The 27,265-nt window shown below is 43.1% G+C and overlaps 1 protein-coding gene across 1 annotated transcript in view; it reads left to right on the forward strand.

Annotated features, from left to right (window-relative positions):
- The first annotated feature begins 6,608 nt into the window (after positions 1 to 6,608).
- CRYBG1 (crystallin beta-gamma domain containing 1) overlaps positions 6,609 to 27,265 on the forward strand; it is a 121,955-nt gene continuing 101,298 nt past the window's right edge. Inside the window, exons 1-2 of the mRNA XM_084622626.1 lie at positions 6,609 to 6,682; positions 25,585 to 25,723. Coding sequence (XP_084478752.1) covers positions 25,712 to 25,723 — 12 coding nt within the window. The 5' untranslated portion in view covers positions 6,609 to 6,682; positions 25,585 to 25,711. The remainder of the gene's footprint in view (positions 6,683 to 25,584; positions 25,724 to 27,265) is intronic.

Below are 27,265 nucleotides of genomic sequence, written 5' to 3' on the forward strand. Positions count from 1 at the left end.
CTTTCGGGGGGTCACTTGGGAGGCAGACGACACTGTTACAGGTATGATGGAAATTGATCAGACCCTCCTCTTTGACCTTGTCCAATAATATTGTTTGAATATATTTACAATCTAAACAGAATCCTTAATGTGAAATCCAGATCACTCAATTAAACTGAACACCAATGAATTTAGAACAAAAAAAAAAATACATCACTCTGTATGTAGTGTGACAGGGTCGGGCCAGATGGCTATAGGAGAGTAATTTTTTTTTTTTTTGAAGCAAAAAAGAATTTTATTTGTGTTAACACTTACAAAGAATCACCAAAAAGGATAAAGCAAAACTATGCAACAAAACAAAAGCAAACACAAGGTATAACAGAGCAGCCTTCAGGAGGGAGAAGTGTTCAGGCTAGCCTGGGCCCAGAGCGGGGGGGCTTCCTCGACACTCGTGGTCTTCCACCCTCCTGAGTTACCTGGTGGCCTAGAGCGGGGGGGCTTCCTGGACACTCATGGTCTTCCACCCCCTCGAGTTACCTAGTGCCACGCCCAGTGTCACCGATTATTCCTCTCCTGAGAGTGCCCAACAAGATGGGCACGGCTGTGGGGTGGCGGTTTAGGGGTGGGGGGGACGTACACCCACGTGTGATAGGACCCCTCCTAGGTGACAGTGATGATGGTATCCACAGCGGCAACAGCAGGGGCTGGGGTCTCTCGCTCTTCCCCTCAATCAAAAGGTCAGATGGAGGGAACCGGACGGGGTCACCGAGCAGAGAACCTCGGACAGCACCCACCGCTCCTCGAAGGCGTCAAGGGAGTCGGTGGATGCCGCCCAGAGGAACTCCGCCCGGATACGTGAATGTACTGAGGATCGGAAAACGGCCCTACAATCACAGGACACTTCATTAGCCAACCTCCCCTCTCTGGTTTTATAAATGGCTGTTTTAGCTAGGGCTAGGAGGAGGTTAACCAGGAGATCTCGCGATTTTGTGGGGCCATGGATGGGGAGTGTGTAGATAAAAAGGTGAGGGGAAAAGTGTAGCCAAAAGCGTAATAAAATATTCGTGAGGAGCCGAAAAAGGGGCTGCAGCCTGGCACACTCTAAATATACATGCGCCAGGGTTTCCCTCACGTTGCAAAAAGGGCAAGTATCTGGGATGGGGGTGAACCGTGTCAAAAACACGCCCGTGCTCACAGCTCCGGGAAGGAGCCATCAACTAATGTCCCCAACGGGCCTCGGGACCAAGGTGGAATACCGGCTGGCCCACCAGGGTTGCTCACCCTCCAAAGGTGGCAGGAGGTCCCGCCACTTTGTATCGGGGCGGGACACCAGGGTGGGGGCGTAAAGGATGTGAAGTGTGAGTGTGTATAGATATTTCTGTGGCGCGATTTGGAAGCTGACCAGCTGCAGTTCATGCAGGCAGCTCGCAGTGAAAGGGTGCAGGGTTTGTTGAGATCTACGGGGTAGGGGCCCAATTGAAAGGTCCGGCGGGCCTGGGGTAGAGGGTGGGCGGGGTGCGCCCTCGCGCAGGGCTCGGTTGAGATAAGCCTGAACAGTGGGCATCAAGGCGGCCTTCATCTCCTGAAGTATGCGCCGGGGGGTATGAGGTCTGGAGAACCCCATGCGCCGAGCGAGCGTCAGGGGATCCAGCCAGTCTCCCCGGTCGTAGTCCAGGAGGTCTCCGACTCTCGTGACTTCTGCCAGGACCAAACTCTCTGGCGCATCGAGCGGGACTCCGCCGCCTGCACATGGAGCAGGGGGTTGTGTAGCAGGGGCTTCGCGAGGAGATCTGCTCCCACGGTGACTGCCACGGACCTGGTTGTTGAAAACAGTTTCCAGGTCTGGAGGAGGTCCTGGTAGAAGACCAGCAGCCCGGAGAGGTCTCGTGGAAAACCTCTCTGACAGAGATAAAAGAGCTGCTGGTCATATCGGAGCCCTTGGAAGCGGCGCAGGAAGGCGTGCGCCAGTATGCTCCACGTCGAACTACCTGCACTATAAAGGAGCCTCTGCAGGGCCTGGAGGTGGAAGACACGGACCTGAGTGTGCAGACACTTCAGGCCCTGCCCTTCTTTCTTCAGGGGTAGATGAAGAACGCCAATAGGGGCCCAGTGCATTCCTGACCTAAAGAACTCTAGAATCGATGTCCGGAGGTTGGTCAGGAAACCCGGGGCCGGGACCAAGGTGTTGAGCCGGTACCAGAGCGTGGACAGGACTAGTTGGTTAAGCACCAGTGCTTTCCCTCGGAGGGAGAGACATCAGAGTAGCCTCGTCCATTTCTGGAGCCACTCTATCACCCCGCCTTCTAAATTTTGCCAGTTCTCCGGCAGAGAAGGGTGCGTGGCAGAAAGGTAAACGCCTAGGTAGAGCAGTGGACCCACACTCCACCGGATGGAGCTCACCTGCCGCCAGTCCCCCACCGCCAAGCCAGAGTTCTTGACCCAGTTGACTCAGGCATAGGAGGCTGCTGAATAGATGGCCTGGCAAGCCTCCACCCATGCCAAGGCCCCCGGGTCCTGGACCACGAGGAGCACGTCATCGGCGTATGCCGACAGAACCAGCCGCAGCTCCGGCTCCTGCAGCTCCGGCTCCCGCAGCACCAACCCTGTCAACCCCCTGCAGAGGAGACAGAGGAAGGGCTCGATTGCCAGAGCGTACAGCTGGCCCGAGAGGGAGTACCCCTGCCGTACTCCTCGCCCGAAGCTGACCGGTTCGGTCACGGTCCAGTTGAGCCTAACCAGACACTCCGCGGAAGCGTACAGCACCTGGAGAAAACTCACAAACTGAGGTCTGAATCCAAATGCCTGCAGAGTGCCCAGGAGGTACCGATGGTCCACTCTATCGAACGCCTTCTCCTGATCAAGAGACAGGAGGGCAAACGACAGACCGTCTCTACGCCCAAGTTCCAAAAGATCTTGGACTAGAAATAGGTTGTCAAAAATGCTGCGACCCGGGACAGTATAGGTCTGGTCTGGGTAGATCACGTCCGCCATCACGGACCCTAGCCACAGCGAGATTGCTTTCGCTACGATTTTGTAGTCCGTGCTAAGGAGCGAGACGGGACGCCAGTTTCGTAAATCGTGGAGGTCCCCCTTCAGCAACAAGGCGAGCACCGCTCAACTGCATGAAAGAGGGAGGACTCCGCCCTGCAAAGACTCAGCCCAGACAGTGGCTAGGTCTGGGCCACGGATGTCCCAGAATGCGCGGTAGAACTCCACGGTCAGCCTGTCCATGCCCGGAGATTTATTGGTGGGCATGCGACAGAGGGCCTCCGAGAACTCAGCCAGGGTGAGAGGCAGCTCTAGTCGGTCTTGGTCGCCCACACTGACCGTGGGGAGTTCCTCCCAGAGCACCTTGCAAGCACCAGGATCTGTCGGATCCGGGGAGAAAAGGCTTGCGTAGAAGTCATGGGCCCTCCCACACATCTCCACCAGATCCATGAGGGGGGGCGCCGTCTTCTGCTAGAAGGCAGGTGACGTGTTTTTTGGCCCCCCTCGTTTTCTCCAGGGCGTAGAAGAAATGGGAGCTGCGATCCATCTCCCGAAGGAAGCTGATGCGGGATTGAACAAAGGCACCTCGGTCCCGATGGTCCTTGAGGGCCCGGAGCTCCTCCCGCTTCTCCCGGCACGCTCTGCAGAGGAACAGGTCCTCGGGGCTGGCGGCCAGACGCCTCTCCATCTCTGACCTCCCGTTCCAACTGCTCTATCGCTGCATTTTTCCGTCGGCTGGTGCCCCGAGTGTAGTCACGGCAGAAGAGCTTGGCGCGCACCTTCCCTAGATCCCACCATCGTCGCGCTGAGGGAAAGGCACGCCACTGTTCTCGCCAGGCCAGCCAAAACTCCCGGAAGGACGTCACGAAGCCCTCATCCTCCAACAGGCTGTTGTTAAAATGCCAATAGGCCGGCCCCGGCCTCTCTGCGCAGAGGGAGGCTGTTATGGTGGCTAGATGATGGTCGGAAAATGGGGCCAGCTGAATGTTGGAGGAGTGGGCTTGTGAGAGATGGAAACGGGATAAAGAAATACGGTCCAACCGAGAGTGGTGTGACCGATGGGCCTCCACCTGGACAAAGATGAACATGGAAGTGTCATCTGGGTCATGGTCACGCCAGACGTCCACTAGAGAGTGATGTTCGACTATTCCTCGGAGAATGTTCACAGCGGCCGGGCTCAGCTCGGCCCCTGAGCGGTCCTGTTCCTCGAGGGTGGTGTTAAAGTCCCCACCCAGGACTAGACACTCGGTGGGGTAACGGTGAGGCAGCATGGGGGGAGCGGTTCTCCTTGGGGCGGGCCCTCTCCTATGCCTGGTAATATCTTTGCTGCATCCTCCTCCATAGGCTCTGCTGGATTGTTAACAGCAAGGGCTGGGCTCCCTCGTTTGTCTGGGCGTTGTAGGGGAGGTGTCTCTTGGGCCCGAGCAGGAGGAGAGGCGGTTTCAGGTACCGGGCAGCCAGGGGTGTCGGCAATGACGGAGCCGATGTCCTGCCGGGCCAAGGGGCAGTCTCTTCAGACGTGCCCGCTGATCGGCAGAGGTAGCACCGGGCCTCTCCCGGGGAGTAAAAGACCCGATAGCGGGCTCCCTGGTAGAGGACTAGGAAGGACCCCTCGAGCGCCTCTCCGTCACACGCCGGCGGCAGCGGTAGAAGCTGCACTTGCCGGCGGATCGAAAGGACGTGACGGAGGGTGGGGTACTTGCAGCCCAACGGGAGAGGGCTGATGACAGAAACAGGTTTCCCCAGGGTGGAGAGAGCAGGTAACAGGGCGGCATTGGGTAGAAAGGGAGGGACGGAGGTCAGGACTGGGCGGACGCCCAGGTCCTCTAGCGGTTTCAGGGGATCGAACATCCCCCCCCCCCCCCCGCCAGGCCCTTCTCCACCGCCTCCTGGGCGGTAGCCTCCGATGCTAAGAAAAAGACGACCTTCCCATACATTTTGGAGGCCGCCACAATAGCCGTGGGTCCTACCACCCTCGCCAACGCCTGCACGTATGTCTCCACGTGGGGTGAGGCGGGTATCAGGAGGCAACGGACGCTGTGCTTCCTGGTCATGGCAGCCGCTAGTGATGGTAGCGGAGGCGGTGGGTGGGCGAGATGATGAGGTGGCAGGCGGTGCGGGGGCTGCTACCACCCGGGCATACGCCCTGGGGGCCGGGGGGAGGGACGCTCACAGAGCTGGTGGAGGCAACAGCGGGGAGAGGCGCCGTGGTCGATGACGAGGCCACAGCGGTGGGGGCAGCCCCTGCCATGGAGGGCCTGGTGGTTGTAGCAGGGCCCTTTCCCTTCTTCACACCCTGGCCTTTCCAGCCAACTGGGGGTGCTCTCCTAGAATCTGGGGGGGTGGTGGGCGTAGCAGCGGCAGTAGTCGCCCCGGTGCCTCCTGCTGCTGATGCCCCAGCGGGGGCGGTGGCAGGTGTTTTGACAGCAGTGGTTGGAGGGAGGCTTGGGGGTTGGGCAGGGGGGTAGGTGGGGGAGGGGCAGCTGAGGTTGTTAGAGGGGCCTCACCCCTCTCATTCCCTGTCATCGTGAGCAGGAAGAGGCAGGGAGACACCAGAAGGAGGAGTGGGGAGGGGGAAGCAGATTAACCACTTCTCCTCCTGGGCTGCGGGGGGGGGGGGCAAATGGGTCGGACTGGACAGGGGGAGGAAACAGGAGTTGGGGTCAGGTAGTAGGGGCAAACTGTGGGGGGGGCAGTCCGGGGACGGGGGTGGGGAACGTGGACCCACGCGCGTTTGTCCAAAGAGTCTCGTTTGGTCAGCTGTTGTGTCTGGTCCGGATGATGAAATTCAGAATAAGCAGCTGAATCCAGAGACAGATGGCAAGTTGCCAGCAGGGACAGACGGCGGGGGGGGCTGTGACGGTTGTAGTGTTGGGGGCGGGGGCACCGATGGATCGGGGGACAGCTCCGTGCCACACCCCCTGTGCCCGTACAAACGCAATTAAGACACAGTCAAACTCCCCCCACACGGAAGTACAGTTTGGAAGTTACTCAGTCTTACGGCCCCCTCCACGATGATTTGTAGCTTCCCTGGGTGATTTCTGTCAGCTGTCTTCTCTCCCGGTCTTTGTGGAGCATTCCAAAAATGCCAAGTAGATAAGAAGAAAAAAAAATAACTTGTCGGTTAATTACAGGTCCACAAACAAACAGCAAAATGGTTGGTTCTGGGGGCTTCCACTCCCCTCCTCCGGGGAGCGGGTCGGCAGTCCCCCCGCTTCTCCAGGGGTTTCAGCTGAAGCAATAGCAGCGTGCGAGGGCAGGCGTGGGGGGGCTGGCAGGCAAGCTGGCAGCCGACCAGCACTCGAACGGCAGCAAAGAAAAACAGCAAAAAAAACAAAACGAAGAAAAAGCGTCTGGCTTGGTTGGGGGTGGGGGAGGGGGAAACGAAGCAGGGTCAAAAAGTAAGAAAAGCCCAGGCTAGGGGGCTTTAGGAGAACATAGAAAGCAGATAGCTGAGTAAGGGAGCAGGGAAGGTTCCAGAACAATCAGGAATCTTCTGGAGACAATTAAGACAGGCTGATTAGAACACGTGCAGCCAATCAAGAAGCTGCTAGAATCAATTAAGGAAGGCTAATCAGGGCACCTGGGTTTTAAAAAGGAGCTCACTTCAGTTTGTGGTGTGCATGTGAGGAGCTGGGAGCAAGAAGCACTAAGAGTGAAAACGCAGACTGTTGGAGGACTGAGCATTATCAGACACCAGGAGGAAGGTCCTATGGTGAGGATAAAGAAGGTGTTGGGAGGAGGCCATGGGGAAGTAGCCCAGGGAGTTGTAGCTGTCACACAACTGTTCCAGGAGGCACTCTAGACAGCTGCATTCCACAGGGCCCTGGGCTGGAACCCGGAGTAGAGGGCAGGCCCAGACACAGGAGGAGTCGACCTAGACTGTGGGTTCAGAAAAACGGCCAAGCTGAAGATCCAAGGCGAGCAAATCTGCCAATAAGCGCAAGACCCACCAAGGTAGAGCAGGAAGTTTGTCACAGTAGATAGCTTGTGGAATTCACTGCCACACGTGTCCATGAAGTCAAATACGCCATCTGGGTTTAGAAAATGTCTGGATAATTTGTTACTAATTACAGCATTTGTAGCAAGCAAACTATGATAAGAAAAATCAAATTCTATACTTCAGGGAATAAGAGGATTGTCTGGAGAAATTCAGGAAACAATTTTTTCTTGCAAGTGAAATACTGCACAATTGTCTAAATGCACTGCTATGTATTTTTTACCTTTCTCAACAAAAGGAATTGAATATGTTTTGAAACATATTTTAAAAAATAACCTGGATATTGATAGGTTTCAGAGTGGTAGCCGTGTTAGTCTGTATCAGCAAAAACAGCAAGGAATCCTTGTGGCTCCTCGGTGTTTTTGCTGGATATTGATAGTTTTTTGTTGATCAAAATTTAACTTTGCTCTTTATGATTTTATTTTTGTTTTGTTCCTTGGCATCTGCAAACTGCTCTTTCCCCCTTCTTAGAAGATGAGATCATCATTCATTTTGTTAATCCATGCAAATTGGTTCAAGTAAGGAATTTCACATGCATTCAATTCTATTGTGGTATTCTCTTTAACCCTCGATCAGTTATTTTGAGCTCCAGGGTTGCTCATGAATTTTCCAAGACTGCCAGTGGCCACTACTAGTAATGGAATGAGATCACCAGTACATTCAATGTACTATAGGCCAGTGCTACTCAAAGTGGTGGTCCGCGGACCGGCCATTGGCTACCGGTCTGCGTGCACACTGGGGAAAAAAAAATTGCCGGTCCCCCATATCAGATAGCCTATGGCAGTGCTTCTCAAGCTACTAGAGATGGCAATGTATTTTTGACTATTATTGATCTAAACCAGTTTGGATCCTGTGAACTTGATGTGAAAGATTATGACAATGCATTTCCTATTACAGGTTCCCTGAAGCAACCAACCTGCTCATCTACTACAACTTGGCTTTGATGTTCATTCATACTATGCTGAAACTTCTCATTAGAAATCTCTCTTATTTGCCATATGCTGCCTCCCAGTGCTGGCAAGGCCTTTGCTCTAGTTAGGCAGCTGGTGTGCTGAGACTGCTGCTGCTTTTACTATCATCTTATCTTTTTTTCCCCTGACCATCCGCCCTCCATTGGATTTATTCACTTCTGGAACAGGGATTGTCTTTGTTTTTAAGCTATGTCTACGCTACAGCTTATATCGGCAGAATTCATGTCATTCAGGGGTGTGAATAAACCACCTCCCTGAGCAACATAAGTTATACTGACATAAGTGCCAGCATGGACAGCGCTATGTCAGCGGAAGAGCTTCTCCCACCGATGAAGCTTCTGCCACTTGCAGAGTTTTATTATGCCAGCGGGAGAGCGCTCTCCTATCAGCATAGAGCATCTTCATCAGACATGCCCTTAAAGACTTGTGTACAGCACTTAGCACAATGTGGCCCTGATCCCTTACTGGAGTTTCTAAGTGCTACTGAAATGCAAATATTAAAAAATAAATATTAATACTTTTCAACCATTACTTCCTCTTAACATCTTTATTCATCACCATTTACCTGCCTGCTACATTCTAATTGCCTGACTTGTTGGACTCACTGCTCATATTAAATCCTTATTTCTGGTTAACCTTATAGGGACAGAAATGCACAAGCACAGACATCAAAAGACCATCTTGACCCACAGAGTTTGCAAAAACACTTTAATTTAAAAAATTTAAAAACTTTGGGATCTATTGTTAGGACAAACTACAGAGTGCCTCTTCTTTTGTGTTTTTTTTTTTTTTTTTTTTAAGAATACCCCTGCTGATCTGTTACCCCTCAGAAACATCAGTCTTCTCTCACTATCCTCTCTTTAACTCTTTCAAGACACTTCCCAATGCCTGGAACGGTTTCCCTTCTCCAACATGCCAAGCAACCTTGCTGTTCTCCAAAGTCCTTCGTAAAAACCTGCTTCTTTCAGCTAGCTGCTAATTGTCCAGCCTTTCTCTCATGCCTCTCCATCGTCCTTTAACTCAGATCTAATTAGAATGTAATATTTATTGGGAAAAATCCTCCCACCTTTGGAAGTAACAAGATGCATGTCAAAAAAACATTCATGCCAATAACTTTACATCTTTCTCTATTGTTGGCTATAGTTTTGTCTGTTTAGAAAGCAGGCATTCAAGATGGGTCTTTGCACTGTACATAGATGTAAGAAGATAATCCACAGCAATGTCCTTATATAATAATCAATCTTTTGTGTCTCTGTCCGAGATCTGAGAAGTAAGGTGGACTGGAGCCCTGCTTTAATTTAAAAGTTCCAGTTCTTTGACTGGGAACTGGCAAAGTCTTTTGTAACAAAGGTAGTTTCCTGAATGTCTGGCAAGGCTTCTGTAGAAAATCTACTTTTAAAGCCAACTCTTGATTGTTTACTTAGTATAACTGTAAAAAGAATGACTGAACAAATAGAATTAGGTTAAAAAACAGAGGAGTTAAACATAAAGAATTAATTTTCATCTCATTTCTGTTTCATCATCTTTAGTACTGCAACGCTGTAAGAAACCATTTACTGATCTGCGTATTAACGTAATACTCGTGGCTATGTTGCTTTTATGCTTTTTATTTTAAGAAAACACTCATACTTCATTTTAACAGACAGAGGATTTTGCTTTTCATTGTTTTATTTTCAAATAAATGATACTTATGAAAATGTAAAGGACTTGGGATAATATAATGGAAAAAATAAGTTTTTTCTGTGGAGGGCTACATTTAGGACATTTTGAAAGAGCAGGTATGATGTGAAATGAAAGTTGCTAATTCCAGATTTCTGTATTAAAAGCACTGTCGCCTGTTTCATGGGGGCCTTTATTACATAAATAAATTAACTCAGTTTTCATTAGCTCTGGCAGCTCATCTTTAATGGAGGAGGAGGGAAGGTTTATTCACATAAATAAGGGCTGTAAGACCCATGCTTTCATTCTTGGAAGCATATAATCCCATCTATGGTCATTAATCTTTTTCTAAGTTTCTATAAACGGGAGCTAGGACATTAGACTAGCTAATAAGCAAAGCCAAGATATAAATCAGCCCCTGTGCCTTTATTGTACCATATTTTCTCATCAACAAATATAAGTGGATTCTGTTACTTTTTCCTTCTGAAAGGGATTTGTAATAGCTCAGGGTGACATTTGAGATTGGAGTGTTATCTTCTAATGGAACTTTTTTCCGATAAAGGGTTTCAATAGAGTCTCTTCCTTGTGTATGTTCTGCAGAACAGAGTTTTAAATTTCAGATCTGCATTTTATTAATCTAGAACACCAAAATTTATTAAAGGAAGCTTTAATTCCTGAAAGACAACCTATATATGTTTAATACTTAGACTATTTTGTTTGCTCTGCTTCTGGTTTTGTGCCTCCTGTGTAGTGAGTGCTATTCCAAAAAAGGATAGTTGGACACTGGAAAAAATACAATTCTGTGTTGCATATGATCAAATATCTCTCTCAACAGAGATTTCAGAGTCTGTTTTGTAGCTGACCTCTCCAATGGTAGTTCTGTGTGGAGAAATTTGCAGCCTTAAAGGGAAATATGTCAAAATCTATACTATGTTACTCATAACCGCTTTGAGTCATAGATTTAAGTCCAGAAGGGACTGTTACATCATCTTCTCTGATAATACTGAAAATTTTTACATTCTGATTTATACTTCACAATTTTTATCATTCATTTTCTGCAACTTTCTCAGTTTGGTCAATGAAAATAGATTTTTCTGCCTTATCTATTCTATTGATAGAATGCCAATCACTTTAGTATTTTGGTTCTGGTTAGTAGAGACTTGACCAATAATGTCCTTTGCTGTCATCTCTCTGGAGATTGATCAGTTGTACTTTTTATTTTTTAAAGTAATCATGGTTCCTGTTGTTGTGATTGTGCTTTGGAAGGTGGTCAGAGTGAAGTGCATTCTGACCTCGTACTGTTCAAAAATCTAGGACCCAACTCTGAAAAGGTCTTGCCTCTGGATCCTGAGTGGCTACCTCTGGGTTGCTCCAACTATGCAGTTGCATGTCATTGTCTCAGAGGGATTACAAATAACAGGGCAATATCAATGATGATCTGGTTCTAGACCATTGCCCTCAAAAATCTTTTCAGAAGGTTAAAAGTGGGTTAAAGTAGAGTTACAATGGAACAAGGCATGCAGTGGATAACTACAGAGTTGCTGACAGGTGACTCCATAACAAGCCATTCTAAGTAAGACATTTCAGAAGACTGTAAGGGTGGTCAGTCTTGAGACTGGCTCCACCATTACCCCTATAGTTTTTATTCTATTGACATTTCAATGATAAAACTCATGCTTCATAATTCATCTGTTTTGAAACTGTATCAGGCTAAAGGTTGGTATGTGAACTTAAAAAATTTAAACATGATTAAATGTTTAGTGATCATACTTTGGTGTTTTTGAGATGCTTACTTTATTACTCATCTTATTTAAATGCTAACAACCTGCTCATCACTGTGCAATAGATGTAGGGTGATCAGATAGCAAGGGTGAAAAATCGGGATGGGGTGGGGGCAATTGGCACCTATATAAGACAAAGCCCCAAATATTGGGACTGTCCCTGTAAAATCGGGACATCTGGTCACCCTAAATAGATAGAAGTCTCAGTCCCTGATCCAAATTGAGCTAGACCAGGGGTCGGCAACCTTTCAGAAGTGATGTGCCGAGTCTTCATTTATTCACTCTAATTTAAGGTTTTGCGTGCCAGTAATACATGTTAACCTTTTTAGAAAGTCTCTTTCTATAAGTCTATAATATATAACTAAACTTTTGTTGTATGTAAAGTAAATAAGGTTTTTTAGAATGTTTAAGAAGCTTCAATTAAAATTAAATTAAAATGCAGAGCCCCCCAGACTGGTGGCCAGGACCCAGGCAGTGTGAGTGCCATTGAAAATCAGCTCGTGTGCCGCCTTTGGCACGCGTGCCATAGGTTGCCTACCCCTGAGCTAGACAATCCGGTGAGATGGTAAACTATTAAAAGTTCAGTGAAAATGTATATAGCTTCCTGTCTCAAACTCCTGAAGAGAGACACCCTTTTGGTCACTCCATTCCTATTTTAAAACTTTCAGAGACATTTACATGACATGTTCATTTATGAACATACTTAAATTGTGGAAGAAAATCCACAAGTAGCCTAATATATCTGTCCCTTTTGGATTGCTCATAATTTCACCTTGCTTTTTTTCACCATATTCCTTAATCCCTTCTTTCAGAAATCAGTCTAGTTTTCTCTTCAATTTTACTTTACTAACCCTTATTGGTAACTTAGTCCACATTGTTTATTTTACTTAATATGATGTAGATCTGCCTCTATAATTTACTCCTTGTTTTCAAAATTATAGACTAGTGTTCAAAAGAGTAGCCCTTCACTTTGCATGTGTATTTTTAATTTTTTTAATATTGAGGTAATTAAATCGAAGTTTTAGAAAGCGTGAAAGCTAGTGATCAAATTCAAGGGCTCCTCTTTCAGAGACAAAAAATTATATTTCATCATGATGTATCCCAAATAATTTTACAGGCAGATATATGTCAAGGGAAGATACAGAACACGTTAACCATATTACCTCAGATTCCCTACAAAGTAGTAGAGAGGAAGTGAAGCATGACTTATCCATTTAAAACTGGAGGAATTTTTTCAGTGTAAAAGGACTGAAATTACTCAAACTGGTATTTGGCCAGGATACCAGGATTAAAACCCTTTTTTGTGAATTAATGTCATGAGATCTTTTAATGACTGCAAGTATGGCGGATCTTAGTTTTACATACTGTCTGAATGATGGTACCTTCAGCAGCACAATGCCATCTAGCACCATGCCTGAGTATTGATTCAGTGATGACACAGAACTGAAGTTGACACTTCCTTCACCAGTTGGGTTTTCCTTCAAGGTTTTCTGGCTAAGTGCTGAGCGGGTCAAACAGTGCTTATTAGATTAGTTTATAGCCCAAGGTGATATGGCTGCAGGCCAGTGAGAACAAGTTAACTCCCTTAGATATTCTTCATAATTTAAATACTTTGTATCATTTTCATAGCCCTCTTCTTCAGCCTCTGCTAAACAGCAATATCCTTCCTATAGCGTTGCAACAGGTATAACCAGTATGTTCATCTCTGTATGTGTGTGATTCTTAATTTTTGTAATTTGTTAAATCAGAATTGTGGATCTGTAAGTCTTAAGCCAAAAAACATACCTACACTACACAACAGACAATACTTTGCATAGGAGTTCACAAAGTGAACGGTTCATTTAGGAAAGATGTTACTTAGCCTTCAAGCAACAGAAAAGATTAATTAATTCTGGAGTATTCATTTGTTTGTCCAAGTGAACAAGGACAATGAAAGAACCCTCTGAAAATTGACAGAGATGGATGTAGTTGGGGAAATTAATTATTAAAGAAGGAAAGAAATTACTTATTACTATATTCCATAAGTTCACATGGGAAGCAGTCCTGATACAAAACATGCACTTTTTGACACAATGTAGAGAATTTATTATTTTATAACTGACACCTTTACATCAACGGCAAGAAGGGCTATGTCTGAATTTGGTCTCCATAGATAGAGGGCTTTCCTTCCTGCAGGTGGTCAGTTTCAGGGGTAATTCTGATAGGCTCAGATTGAAAGAATGGGTGAGTCTGAAGGAACCCATTTAACTCTTATAGAGGGCATAGGTAATTTTGTTCTTTCTGGCTTTGTCTTCATCCCCAAAAGAGGTGTGTTTTTACATCAAGATAACTATCTCACTGTAAGATCCTAGTGGAAATGAGACATAGGTAGCTTTTATTTCAGTGTAGCTACTTGAGATAAACAAGAGGTGGGGCTGTAAGGTTGACCTCAACTAGCTATATTGAGAGAGTTTGTATCTACTAGTACTTTACACCAAGACCGTCATCTCGCTGTAAAGCTCCCTCTTTTTTTTGCCATGAAGGCAAAGTCTCTGTTTACTTTCCTGTGTAACTGAAGTTTAGAGCCATTTGGCACAGCCTCCATCCCATATACTTAATATAATTAACTTGATGGTATTTCCTGTTCAAAGCTAATTACTGTGTCCTAGTATGAATAAACTCTGAGGATGAAGGATGAGATGTTTATAACAAATAGTCCCTGAGATTAAATGCTTCTGAATGCCTTAGAGTTTATTAATCCAGGATATTGCTGCTATTTAATTAACAGGAAGCATCCTTAAATTGTACTGATTTTATTAATGAAACATTCAGATTTTTAAATTAGAAAAAATTGGACCATGAACCTGCTGAAAAACAAAGTTAATTCTTTTTTGTTTCCTCTTCCCCAGCCATCATCTCTCATTCTCACCCTCATTTTTTCCCCTTTACGCTCTTATCTTTTCCAAACCATCCCCTACTTTCTGCCTTATATGTCAGTAAGGTTTTTCTTCCCAAAATAACTGCGGTATATTTTTATTTACATCTTTCAAAACTGAACTGGGGGGGGGAGGGGACTAGCGCTGGTCTGGGATTTTCACAATATGTATGCAACAATGAATGTGAACACACAAATTATACATTCAGGGAACAGGAGCCCTGCTGACCTGCAGGGAAGCAAAGTGGTAGGAGTTGACAGAAGAGAACTCAAGTAAAATGAGTTTTAATCCTTTTTACAAAATGCTCACCAGTCTGACAGACCCATTTTCTTATATAAACTTTGGAGAACTTTCTACTTTGTTATATGGGCATGAGAGGCCCAAGTAGCCATCTTCTGACTCTTCTTAGCTGATGCGTTTATAAGCAGGGGTCCAACTAAGCCAATTTGCAGCAACCGAGTACTTTTTCCTGGTGACTGCCATCTTGTGCTCCATAATCTAAGCTTTCAATTTTTTAAAAAATAAAAAGCCACAAGCCTTTCTGGATAGAAGGATAACCTTCAAAACAGATGACTGCTTGTATATGCAAACAGTCTGAAACAATAGCTCTGAGAAGTGTGAACAGAGCTATCCACATCAATGGGTTGCTTCTGAAGTGTAATCATGACAGTTTAAATGTCAAATTAAACATGGAGCTTTGGAGACTACAACTCCTTATTTCTTCTCTAGCCCCTGCTCTTAAAGACCATTGCTGAACAGATATGATATAATCAAACTTTGCTTTCTTTTTTGTTTATTTCCTGAGTTTTCTCTCCCATCATGCACATCCAATAATTTCCCATATTTTTCTCAACTCACTGTTCTATCATACTCTAGTTTAGGAACTCTCATTGTGTCTAGCTTTAAATAACCAATAGACTATGGGAAATATGAAAATACATTTTAAAAACGGGAAAATTTCAATAATTTGTCTTCAATATCCAGGCTTGGTAAATAGAAACTGTATTGAAATAATTGCTATAAACATAACAGCAAATATGCAGAACAACATAGTGTTTATGTCCCTATGGACATGAGGCTTGCTTCTGCGCTTGGCCTGCCCAAATTATTCAGAAGTTTTGTGTTCTTAGAGTATAGTCATCTGTTTGAATTGTACCTTACCATTAACAAATCTTCACACACAAATGCTCAGTATAGATATATGAGTAACTAGTGGTTTCTCAAGCCAAAGTTCTTATAAAGTTATCATTTTTTACAAATTCTTACTAAAAAATCTACAGTTAGCGGTACATATGTAACTCCAATATCGTGTCCATACATGTGAAAGTCAGGAAAATGCAAAAAATGCAAGCTATTTTGGTTGCAAAAGACATGTATAGTTGTTTGAAACCTGAAATCAAACAATCCATTATAAAATCTGAGAACAAGAAAAGAGAAGCAGTATAGCTCATAAAAAGAAAAGGAGTACTTGTGGCACCTTAGAGACTAACCAATTTATTTGAGCATAAGCTTTCGTGAGCTACAGCTCACTTCATCGGATGCATACTGTGGAAAGTACAGAAGATCTTTTTATACACACAAACCATGGGGGAAAAAAATGGGTGTGCACTGAAATAAAAGGGCTTTGCTTATCAGGCTTTTGGTGCATTGACAAAGTGGTGTGACAGGCTTGCTCAGCACCTGTCCACACTCTGGCTCCCTTGTAGTGTGTATCTTCTCACTTTCTCATGAGCACTAACCTTATTTTAAGAAATAAAGAGTTTTTTCTGATTGCTCTTAGTACCATATCAAATTTAATAATACCCAGTTGAATATGATTTTTGAAACTGGGACTCACTCTAAGCAAAAATAATTAGTCACAGGAGATTTTAGAGAATAAAGTAATTCAGATTATACTAGTTTTTCAGATACCCATTTGAATAAAAAATCTAATGCTCAACTAACACTGCAGAGGGAAAGAATTTCATAAATGTGTCCATGTAGGTAAAAAATTAAATGAGCATTACTTCTGACCTTAAATGAGACATGTCACAGATACACAAATATCTCTTCAGATATATCCATGAATATGGGGATAACTTGATCCATGGATAGAAAAGAGTACAGGAAGCAGTACTACTATGTGGTATTGTGGTAATAAAGATGGGTCAGTAATAACAAACGTGGAGAAGCAGCATGGGTTACAGGAATGAGTGAGAGATTTAAATCGGAACTCCTGACTCCTCTCTCCTTGGCCAAATTACTTCACCTCCCTGCTTTAATTTCTCCATATGTTATGTTGAGATATTCACCTACCTGGTGGGGGGTTGTGAAGATTATTGTTCATACAATGCTTTGAACACACAGAGCACCATAAACATTTCAAGATTATTATTACTATGATATCCAAGGGTAGTTGAGTGTGGATTTAGGCACAGTACAGCCAGAGCATGATGATCTAGTTCAGCAAGTGTGAAGAGTAGGTACAAGTGAGCTCTTTAGGTGAAGGATCATATCTATGTATGTATTTGTACTGTGCCTAATACTACAGGGCTCTGACCCTGATTGGGGCCTTTGGATGCTACCATAATAGGTAGTAATGCCAAAAAGGGCTCCAATTTGTTTCACTCCTACATTGGGTATTAATTAACTGTAATATCTTCTGTGTCAAGTCATTTGATTATAGTAAATCTAGAAAACTTTCTAGATAGCTGCAGAGATTAAACTTTTGAATAATTAATTTTTCATTACAAGAGACTATTTATACAATTAAAATGTTTTGTTCTCCCCAATATTGTGAGTAGGAAAATTACAACAGAAAACTCCAGATGTACTTGTAAGAGCAGATGAGTAACTAAATCTGACTGTAGACACCTACCCACTATCTCTGCCTCACCTAAACTCAATTGTATACTTAAGGGGAGATAATGGAATCACATGGTTGTGGTACAGTGGAATGATGGTCATAGGTAGGATTTATTTAGTATTTGGATAAATCTTGCACCCCAGTGAATGTGCCACCCAGTGGCAAACTTTATAACAAGTCTATATGACTGTAATTCAAAAATCATAACTGAGGATATAGAGAAGAGAATTTTGGGTACATAGAACATTGGAATTACTTGTGGGATGAGAATTTTTTTTTGATTTGATGGTTGCTACTTCCACAGAAGGGGTACTGGCCTCCTGAAAATAGTAACTGGGAGGGTTTGTTAGGTGAACTTTAAACTAGGGGATAAAGGGAAGGCTTGACTAATTCAAATAATCTGGCAGATATTAGAAGATGCAGCTCTTCTGAAACAAAGATTAAAGAAGTGTATGAATATTCTAAAGTATTTGTACACCAAAGCAAAGCATGTGGGAAACAAACAAAAAGAACTAGAAATGCTACTAAAAGATAGTGATTATGATTGGGCATAAACAGAAATCTGGTGGGATTTCTAATGAAAAAGTCAGTATAGATTTGCACAAATCTACATAGTAGAAATAGAAAGGGAAGAAAAGGTGGAGTGATGGTGTTATGTCATATGTATTTACAGCACACTGGATGAATTTGCAATTTTTTATTGCAACAGAAAGTTTTAAATGGCATACACAAAGCCATCATATAACAGAGCAACGAGGTAATAGTCCTTTATGTAGGTCTGATGTGACCGGACTTCAGGGGTGAAAGTGGGCTGATACGGCATACCAATAAGAAGCCGGTACTGGCCTATGCGGTGTGGGCCATGCAGTGCGGATGGGCTGGCTGAGGGAGGCTAAATTCTGCCCCGCCTCTTCTGCCTGAGGCCCTGCCCCTTGCCGGGGTCTGGAGCTGGGCCTCTGTACTTGAGATTAATTTTACCCCTGCTGCACCTGGAAATTTGTGTTCAACTCTGGGCATCTCATTATCGAAAAGATATTGGAAAATTGGAGATAATTCAGAGAAGAGTAAGAAAAATGGGAGATTGAAGTTAGAGTTTGCTAAGAGGGGACTACATGAGAAACATGGTTAAATCCTACAAATATTGAAAAAGTGAGAATTCAGAAAGCAGGGGGAAGAATTATTTAGAGTTGCACAGTGGAGTATTACTAAGAAGAATAATATAAAATTAAGAACATTTAGGCTATCAGAAAAATCTTTGCCCGTAAGATCCATGGGCAAAAGACTGTCAAGTGACCAACAGGAAATTATCCTGCCACAGCAGGGAGATGAGACCATAGGCCCTTTACATCTCTAGGTTCTTTGAAAATGCAAGTTATATATTTATGAATCTACAATTTGGCCATTAGGTGGCAGAGTTCTGGTATAGAGTGTTCAGACTTTACTGTGATTGCTGCTTGTTGTTATACTTTGGAGTTATGGTAAAATCAGGAATCATACAAATTAGAATTCAGTCTCTCTTACTTAGTTTTCCTGAAACAAATAAGAATAGCAAGCATCTGTCACTTGTGCTACAAAACTAGTATGCCTATCACCCAATTACTTATTTCAGAATAGCTTCACTTACATCTTCCAAATTATAACTACATTCAACCCTGAGGCAGTAGGGGTAGGAACTGTGTGTGTGTGTGTTTCCTTTCTTGTTTCATAAGAATCAATCCAGATTAGGAGTTAGACATATGTAAAAAAGGTCTAATGGGCAGAGCCTGAAGACTGTGCTCTTAAGTGACAGACAGTAGGTGGCCAAGTTGTGTAAACTGCTAATCTACCACTATAAAAATTATGAAGGTTGCCAGCCTATTAAACGTTATTAATTTATGAGTAAAACAGCAATCCAGTTTTTTATACTGAGCAGTTTGCCATGTATTTTTGTTTTCAATATTCATTTAACTAAAGGTATAATATCAGTCTTTTCAAAACATGAATTAAAATGTTTTAAGTGTTTGTTTCTATTATCTTAAATACTTTTATTCATTTTTAAACATTTACAAAACAAAGTGATTATGGGAAGGTTGGAACTGCTAGGCTAAAGGATATTGTCTCTAACATACACCTCTCATTTCAATTTATATATATAATGGCTTGTGATCACTGTATTTGTTGTCAGCTCTTCTGTTGTTCAATAGTAATTTATTGGTGAACAGACTCTTCTGCCTCTGTAAAGCTTCTCCCATCTCCTCTCAAAGCCTTTTACAGAGTGCTTCTTCATGCTTTGCACCAAAGCCATGCCACAGCGTAGCAAAGGGAAGATAGCGAGCTCTTCTTTTGAGGTGTTGCTGTCAGGGGTTGTAAGCCTACTGGGGTTTTAACTGCCAAGCCCTTTCTTGCTGTTCTGCCTCTGCTCCAGCTCTACTGCTGTAAGATTGATTGGATTATTATTTTATTATAATTTTTATTTATTATGCAACAAGATGTCTCCCTCTCAGTATCCTGGCTCAGATAAGCACCCATCCCAGGCTCTGGGCACCTTTAGTATAATTAAATTTACAATCTTATATTCAGACATGTAATAGCAAGTAATAAACTGCTCACCCTCCTATAAACACCTTGCCCCTCATTTCTCCTGATTAAAAAACCTCCACCCTGGGTGTCTGAGACAATAGATGGGCCTTGCAAACATCTGCTAGGATTTGGTAATCTTCATGACATGTTGCAAATCCTTTTTTTTTTTCCTCCTTTCTCTCAGCCATTTGGGATTTTGACAGACCAAGACAGGAAGTGTATTCATGAATTGAGAGGATTTCTGGGAGAATGTCCTACTAGCTGCTTCCTCCTGTTTCTAAGAAAGGAAGGTAGCTTGACTATTTCTGAGGAGCTGTGGCATGGAGAGAGAGACCATCTCTCACGTAACCTGGTCTTTAAATCACTCCGGGATTTAAAAGTTTAAACCATCACCTTGTATTCCACTCAGAAACTCAAAGTATAGCTCTTGAATATCTGACATTGTGTACTCTTGGTGTGAAGCGCCATTCAATAAGCATGCTGCCATATTTTCCACTAGCTCCAGTTTTTGAGTGGCTTAAAGATGCATCCCCAGGTATTTGTTTGAGGTGAAAACAGCACAATGAAATAAACACAATTGCCTCATCAATAGGTGATAAAACAGCTTCTTGGCTACAGCTGCTTAGGCTCTAATAGTAGCCTCAGGCCTCATCAAGGCCTTAAACTTCAAACCTGAATCACAAATGGTGACCTCCCTCTTTCTGTCAGAGGTGCATATACTACTCTTGGGGGAATTCTGCGCCACTGCATGTGTGCAGAATTCATGTCCCCAGCAGATTTCTTTGCTTTCCCGCAGAAAAATTACTTCTGACAGGGAAGCTGCAAGAGTGGTCACACGCCCCTCCCTGTCAGCACAGGCAGGTTGGTTTAGGCACCCGGAGCAGCTGGTAGACTAGAGACATAAATCACCATGGGGGGAGGGGGTCTGGGTAGTCGTACATGTGAGAGAGAGAGCTATTGCAGCATGCTTGGCATGGAGGGGCAGGGCTTCAGGGTGTTTGAGGTGGTAGGCGTAGGGCAGGCTCTGTCCCCTCAGGCAGAGCAGAATGTAACAGCCTGCCTGCTAAGTCAATTGTTCCCATTGTTCTTAGTGAATTCCCCTAGGAGTATAAAACAGGTGTAGAAGTTTTAAAGCTCCTTTACATTGCCAGACTGCTGTGAAAGACCGTATGGCCTTATAAATGCTTATGGTGCTTTAGTGATTAGAACTGGTCTAAATTTTTGGACTGAAAAAATGTGCTCTACGAACTGTTTGCTACTGATCTTTCTGGTGATGGTCAGTTACCAATATAAATTGTGAGTTTGATTCCCCAGCCCTCACTTGCTCTTCAGTTGCCTATGATGTAACACTGAGCATATGGCCGCATATATTGGTTGACTAAAAACGCAAAATAAAAGGGTCAAACCTAGCTACATTACTATTAGGCAAGGGGGGTTGGGGATTTCCTCCAATACTTCTCACTCCCATTCTCTACCCATTGTATTGTAGTTTAAATAAATTACCTAAATAATTGAAACCAGCATGATTATATCACATTATTTTGACAAATAAAATATGCAGAATTTTGCAGAATTGTAAAATTGTGTGCAGAATTTTTAACTTTTTGGTGCAGAATTCTCCCAGGAGTAATATATAGTACTTGCCAATTCTTCAGGCTGCTTCCCTCTGCCTACCAACATTAACTCCCCCTTAGCTGGACTGAGTCTTAGCCAGTTAGCCTTCATCTAGACCCTGATCTCCTGCAGACACTGGGTCATTTCTTCCACTGCATTAGTAAGATCAGTTTGACATGAAGCAGAGTGGCACCAGTATACTGCAGACATCTTGCACCATATATCTGGACTAGCCCTACCAGAGACCTCATATACACAATAAACAAAAGTGGGACATAACAGAACCTTCCAACACCTGACATGAGAAGACATTCACCCAGATGAGCAGTTGCCCATTATCAACTTCTGGATTCTCTCATATAGTAGTGGAGCTAATCTAAAGCAATTAAATGCTGTTGACTGTAGGCATGTTAGAATCATAGGGCTAGACGGGACTGCAAGGCTCATCTAGTTTAACCCCCTGCCAAGATACAGGATTTGTTGTGTCTAAACCATCCCAGTCAGATGGCGATCCAGCTTCCTTTTGAAAACCTCCAGTGAAGGCGCTTCCACGACCTCCTGAGGCATCTGTTCCATGGTCCTGCTGTTCTTACCGTTAGGAAGTTTTTTCCTGAGATTTAATCTAAATCTGCTATGCTGTAGTTTGAATGCATTGCCTCTTGTCCTGCCCTCTGTGGCAAGAGAGAGCAACTTTTCTCCATCTTTTTTATGGCAACCTTTCAAGTGTATGAAGACACTATCCATGTCCCCCCTCAATTTCTTCTTTTCCAAACCAAACATACCCAGTTCCTTCAGCCTTTGTTCATATGGCTTGCATTCCATCCCTTTAATCATCTTTGTTGCTTGCCTCTGAATCCTTTCCAGTTTCTTTACATCCTTTTGTGATGTTCCCCTCTGGTGTTATCCGGACCTATAACAACAATGCTCAGTTCATCATGAGTCTTCCGAAGACACCCGACATGACAAACTTTGCATTAGATACCACACAGTCATTTTACAAGGATGAATATGTGGGTGCTGGGTGTTCCGCCAAGGTACAGAGCGTCACACCTTTCTATACATTGGTGACCAAAATTGGACACCGTACTCCAGGTGAGGCCTAATCAACATCGAGTAGAGTGGCACTATCACCTCCCATGACTTGCATGCTATGCCTCTGTTAACACAACCTAAAATTGCATTTGCTTTTTTTGCAATAGCATCACATTGCTGACAGTGACTCATGCTGAGATAGTGATCCACCACAACTCCCAGATCTTCTCAGCAGCGCTGCTGTCAAGCCAGTTATCCTCCATTCTATATTTGTGCATTTGGTTTTTCTTCCCTGAGTGCAAAACCTTACATTTGTCTTTGTTGAATTTAATTTTGTTGTCTGTAGCCAAGTTCTCCAATTTATCAAGATCCCTTTTGAATTTTAGCTCTATCCTCCAAAGTGTTAGCAACCCCTCCTAGCTTTGTGTCATCTGCAAACTTGATCAGGATGCTCTCTGTACCTACATCCAGGTCATTAATAAAGATGTTTAAACAACACCAGACCCATAACAGATCCCTGTGGAACCCCACTTGAGACTTCCCTCTAATCTGACATAATTACATTATTACATTAACATAACTATTGTCTGCAGTTGTTTAACCATTTATGTATCCACTTAATGGTAGTTCTGCCAAGCCCACGTTTCTCCAGGTTACTTACCAAAATGTCATGTGGGACTGTGTCAAAAGCCTTGCTGAAGTCCAGGTATATTATGTCCACTGCATTTCCCCATCTACCAAATCAGTTACCCTGTCAAAGAAGGAAATCCAAGCTGGTTTGGCATGTTAACAGTACCTCTGTTGGCAATGGTGTCAAACTCAGTCAGAATTTATAAAAATCAACACGGACACCTTAAAATTATCCATTGCTAGGAGGAGATCATCAACCAGTGATATCAGTGCAGTTTGTTCTATACCTAGGCTTGGAAGGATTAGATTTTTATTGGTGAATGTCAATTTCAACATCCACCCACCAATGAAAAAATTTCCATCTATAATTGAAATTTACAGATAGGCCAAATAAGAAATGCTGCTTGAGAACTTAGTTTGATTTAAGGATATTTACTTTATGTATTTTGACATATGTTGACAACTTGTGTTTTAATGGCTGTAAACCTTTAACTTTTTGAATCTCAATGTCTACTGTCAAATAACTGTCTGACCCCCACAATAATTTCCCACAACTGAAAATTTAATAGATAAAAATAGAAAAAAGCTTAGAAATAAACATTAATATTATCAGTCATAATTATTTTTTTTAAATCTAATTCTGCCAAGCCTACCTATACCCATGTCTAAAACTGAAAGGGCCCAGTGATGATGGGGAATTACCCTATTGTATGTGTTGGGTTTTTTGGTTGGTTGGTTTGTTTGAGTGTGGGTTTAGGAGTACTTGCATGTTTCTCCAAGTGCGTTTTTCAAAATTCTGCCCCAAATCCAACAAAAACAAAACACAGCCTGGGGCCCTTCTACCCTCTTGGCACTTTAGAAAGCATTGTGACAGGGAGTTGTGGGGAGGAAATATTGGCAAGACAGCCAGGGATTTAGCCCTTGTAGTGCTGCTGACCTTCCAGCCTGCATCAGCAACATACATGGTTGCATTATGGATATCTGAAAGACTCAAGCCAGGAGGGGAATAAAGGCTTGGAGTTTTTAGCCTCTTGACTTCCGCATCACTTACAGAAAATGAGTTAGTTAAAAAAAAATCCAAGACAGAATAAATATTAGATGAAAGCTTTCAGAAACAACCCTATCTTCTCTCTCTTACACCTGTCACTCTAGGGAAGGGAAGCTTTTATTATGTTGATAAAGCACCATAATTGCAGGATTTGCTGTTCTCCAAGGGCTAAGGTGTGACTTTGCTGTGAGCGCAAAGTAACAGGCATTGTTCCACTGCTCCAGGAGCAACCTGGGCAGAAGACTGTGACTCAGGAGTATCACAGTCTCCTTCTCAGTTCCTCTATTGCTCTGGGGGGGGAGGAGGAGGAGGAAGTAAACTCTGTATGTTACCTAATGCAACTGTGCTGGCTCCATCTCTTCTTGCCCTGCCCAGGGAGGGGACATAACCACTCTGCGAAACTCTTTCCCTTCTGCCTGCACAGGGGGATAAGAGGGTGCCTTGCACTGCCTCACTAGCCAGGTTCCAAGGATGCACAAAAGCATCTCATGTTACAGGAATCATCTATTTTTATAACGTAGCTAACCAAGGATTTCAATTTTTTAAAATGTCTCCTATTTCTCCATTAGTGGGGCACTGTGAAATGAAATTTTTGTAAGTCCTCTTGGTTCAGAATTTTGAAATCAAGACAGTGGTATGGGTGTAAGTGTGGGCAAAATTGGGCCTGTTGTGTTTTATATTCTGTCATATTCAAAACTGAGTCACTTTACTTTGTTGAATGCTTAGTTTTACTTTGTGCTCATGTGCACAAATGACATACCATCATGCTCATCTAGGGCCAAACTCTCTTCCTGTTAACAGTCCCACTTTTTGATGAGACTACTTGTAGTTAGTTAGGTGAGCAGAATGTGCAGTACATGATGGACCCAAACAGCCCTGTGCAGTGTTGGGCTGTGTACACAGAGATTGCATCACAGAACAAGGGGATAATATTTCTTCTCAGGTATGACTGCCCCCCACTGAATATTGCATACAGTTGTAGGCATCTCATTACCAGAAAGACATGGATGAATTGGAAGAAGCTCAAAGAAGAGCAAACCTGAAAAATAAATACATTTAAAAAAAGGGGATTGCTTTTGAGAAAACATTAGAAGACTTAAATAAAAATCGCTGGCTTGGCTAAAAAACAGCATGAAATCTACAACTATCTGAGCGATGTAAACACTAACAGGGACAAAAATTACTTTAGGGGGCTGTATAAGGAGGTATATATAAATGTATGTCTACGCTACAAGCACTACAGTGACAGAGCTGCAGCTACATTGCTGTAGTGTAGACACTTGCTATAACCACAGAAGGGGGTTTTCTGTCTTAAATCTACCCTCTCAAGAGGTGGAAGCTAAGTTGACAGAATTCTTCCATCAACCTAGCAGTGTCTACACGGGGGCTTAGTGGATTTCAATTCACACCCAAGACATGTAGTTTTCACATCCTGGGGTGACCTAGATAGGTCAACCTAAGTTTTAGATGTAGACCAGGCCTAAGAATTTAGCAGAGGAAGCATATCCTGGACTTTTATTTTATTAGCATTTATTAAATACCCAGTGTTTTCTTTCCTTTCAGATACTCTGACATACCAGATAGACACTATGTTGCTCAAGAAAACCAGTTGTCTTCAATATCATGTCCAGATCGCCAGTTTTCTCAAACTCCCTCAGCAATTTCAATATCTATCACTTCATTAACAACAATGTCAAGAAAGGTAAGGGGGAATCAAAAACATTAGAGGAGATGATAATTTTGGAAAAGAAGGAATATAACATTTAATGTATTCTTAACTTTATTGTAAAAAACCCTTGTTTGTGAACTCTTGCAAGTTAGCAAATGTGTATTCTACATTGGAATAAATTCTGCTGGGGTTGTGTGTGAAATGGCTTGAGGAGATCTTCCACAGAGACTATGACTTTTTTCCCTTTTTGATTGTATTTTCATGAAATATGTATAAGCCAACAAATGACATAGTACAGTAAAGTGACACACTCACCTACACTAATGCATTAACTAACTGGCATGCACTGTTTCCTGCAAAAAGGTAAAGTTTTTCCAGGGAAGGAAAGTAGGGAGCGTATTTTCTTTTTCATGTTCATTTTCTCCAGTAGCGTTACTCATCTATTTGTCATAAGTATTGTTGCATGTCAGTAAAGTGGTGGAAAGAGAGATACTAATTATTTCAGTCTAGTGTGAGAACTGTTTCAACTACTATATTACAAGTCAAGGTTGTGTAATGCCTTTCTTGTCATAACTTATTTTAAAACTATCTGGCTCAGCAGAGAAACTAACTTTCCCATAAACAGAAGTAAACAGCGGACTATTAGTTGAAGAAAACTGAATTTTCCTAGTTGTAGTACTAATATATATCTAAGATTCATAGTGTGTTTTTAAAGGCCAGAAACCGCTATTTTGATCATCTAGTCTGACCACTGGTGTAACAATAGGCCATAAGAATTCACCCAGTAATTTCTGCATGAGGCCCATAACTTGTTTGAGCTGTAGCATATTATTTACATCCAGTTATGACTTACACTGCAAATGATGGAAAACCCAACATATCCTATGTTGTCTTCAATAGGCTATTTCTGTATATGTTTCTGTGGAAACATACAGATAAAATACAGAATTCTGCTCAGCACCATTTTGAAACAGCAAAACCATGCATTTTCATCAGGGGATAAAATCAGTATTGCTCTAGAAGCCAGCTTGAGACTTAATTTTGGAGTAGAATGAAATGTCTCTAAAAAATCTCTCACAAAGATAGTGACGCCACAAGTAGTGTACCAACTTCATAGAAAACAGCTACTGTGAAATTAAATGTCAGATTGCTTTCTTGCAGCATGAGAGAGTGATAAAGTTTTACTATTTAATAAGCATTGATTAACGTATTTACAAGTTTTGATATTTTTTTCCCTTTTTGGAACACTGCTGTACCTAGATATGAAAACTGCCAAGTCAGTTGTTAATGCCTGGCTGATATCAGTTAAAACGTTGGGGTTTCATTCTTCACATGGAACCCAGTCCTGTATTTAACAAAAACCAAAAAAGACCTTGCAACTGAAACACCCTACAAAGTTACAAAGCAGGTCCAATCATCTTGTCTTTTAATTGTTATATAATAAAATGGAGACATGATAGAGCAAAGTTATGATTAAATTAGAAAAGTCAAGAAATTGAATTTTATTTTTTTGGCAGGAATCAGTCAACTCCCATGCGTGTATGTATGTGACCGTTTTGTATTATTGAGGTTGGT

The sequence above is a fragment of the Lepidochelys olivacea genome (assembly GCF_965140295.1).
Source record: "Lepidochelys olivacea isolate rLepOli2 genome assembly, chromosome: 3".
NCBI lineage: Eukaryota > Metazoa > Chordata > Testudines > Cheloniidae > Lepidochelys > Lepidochelys olivacea.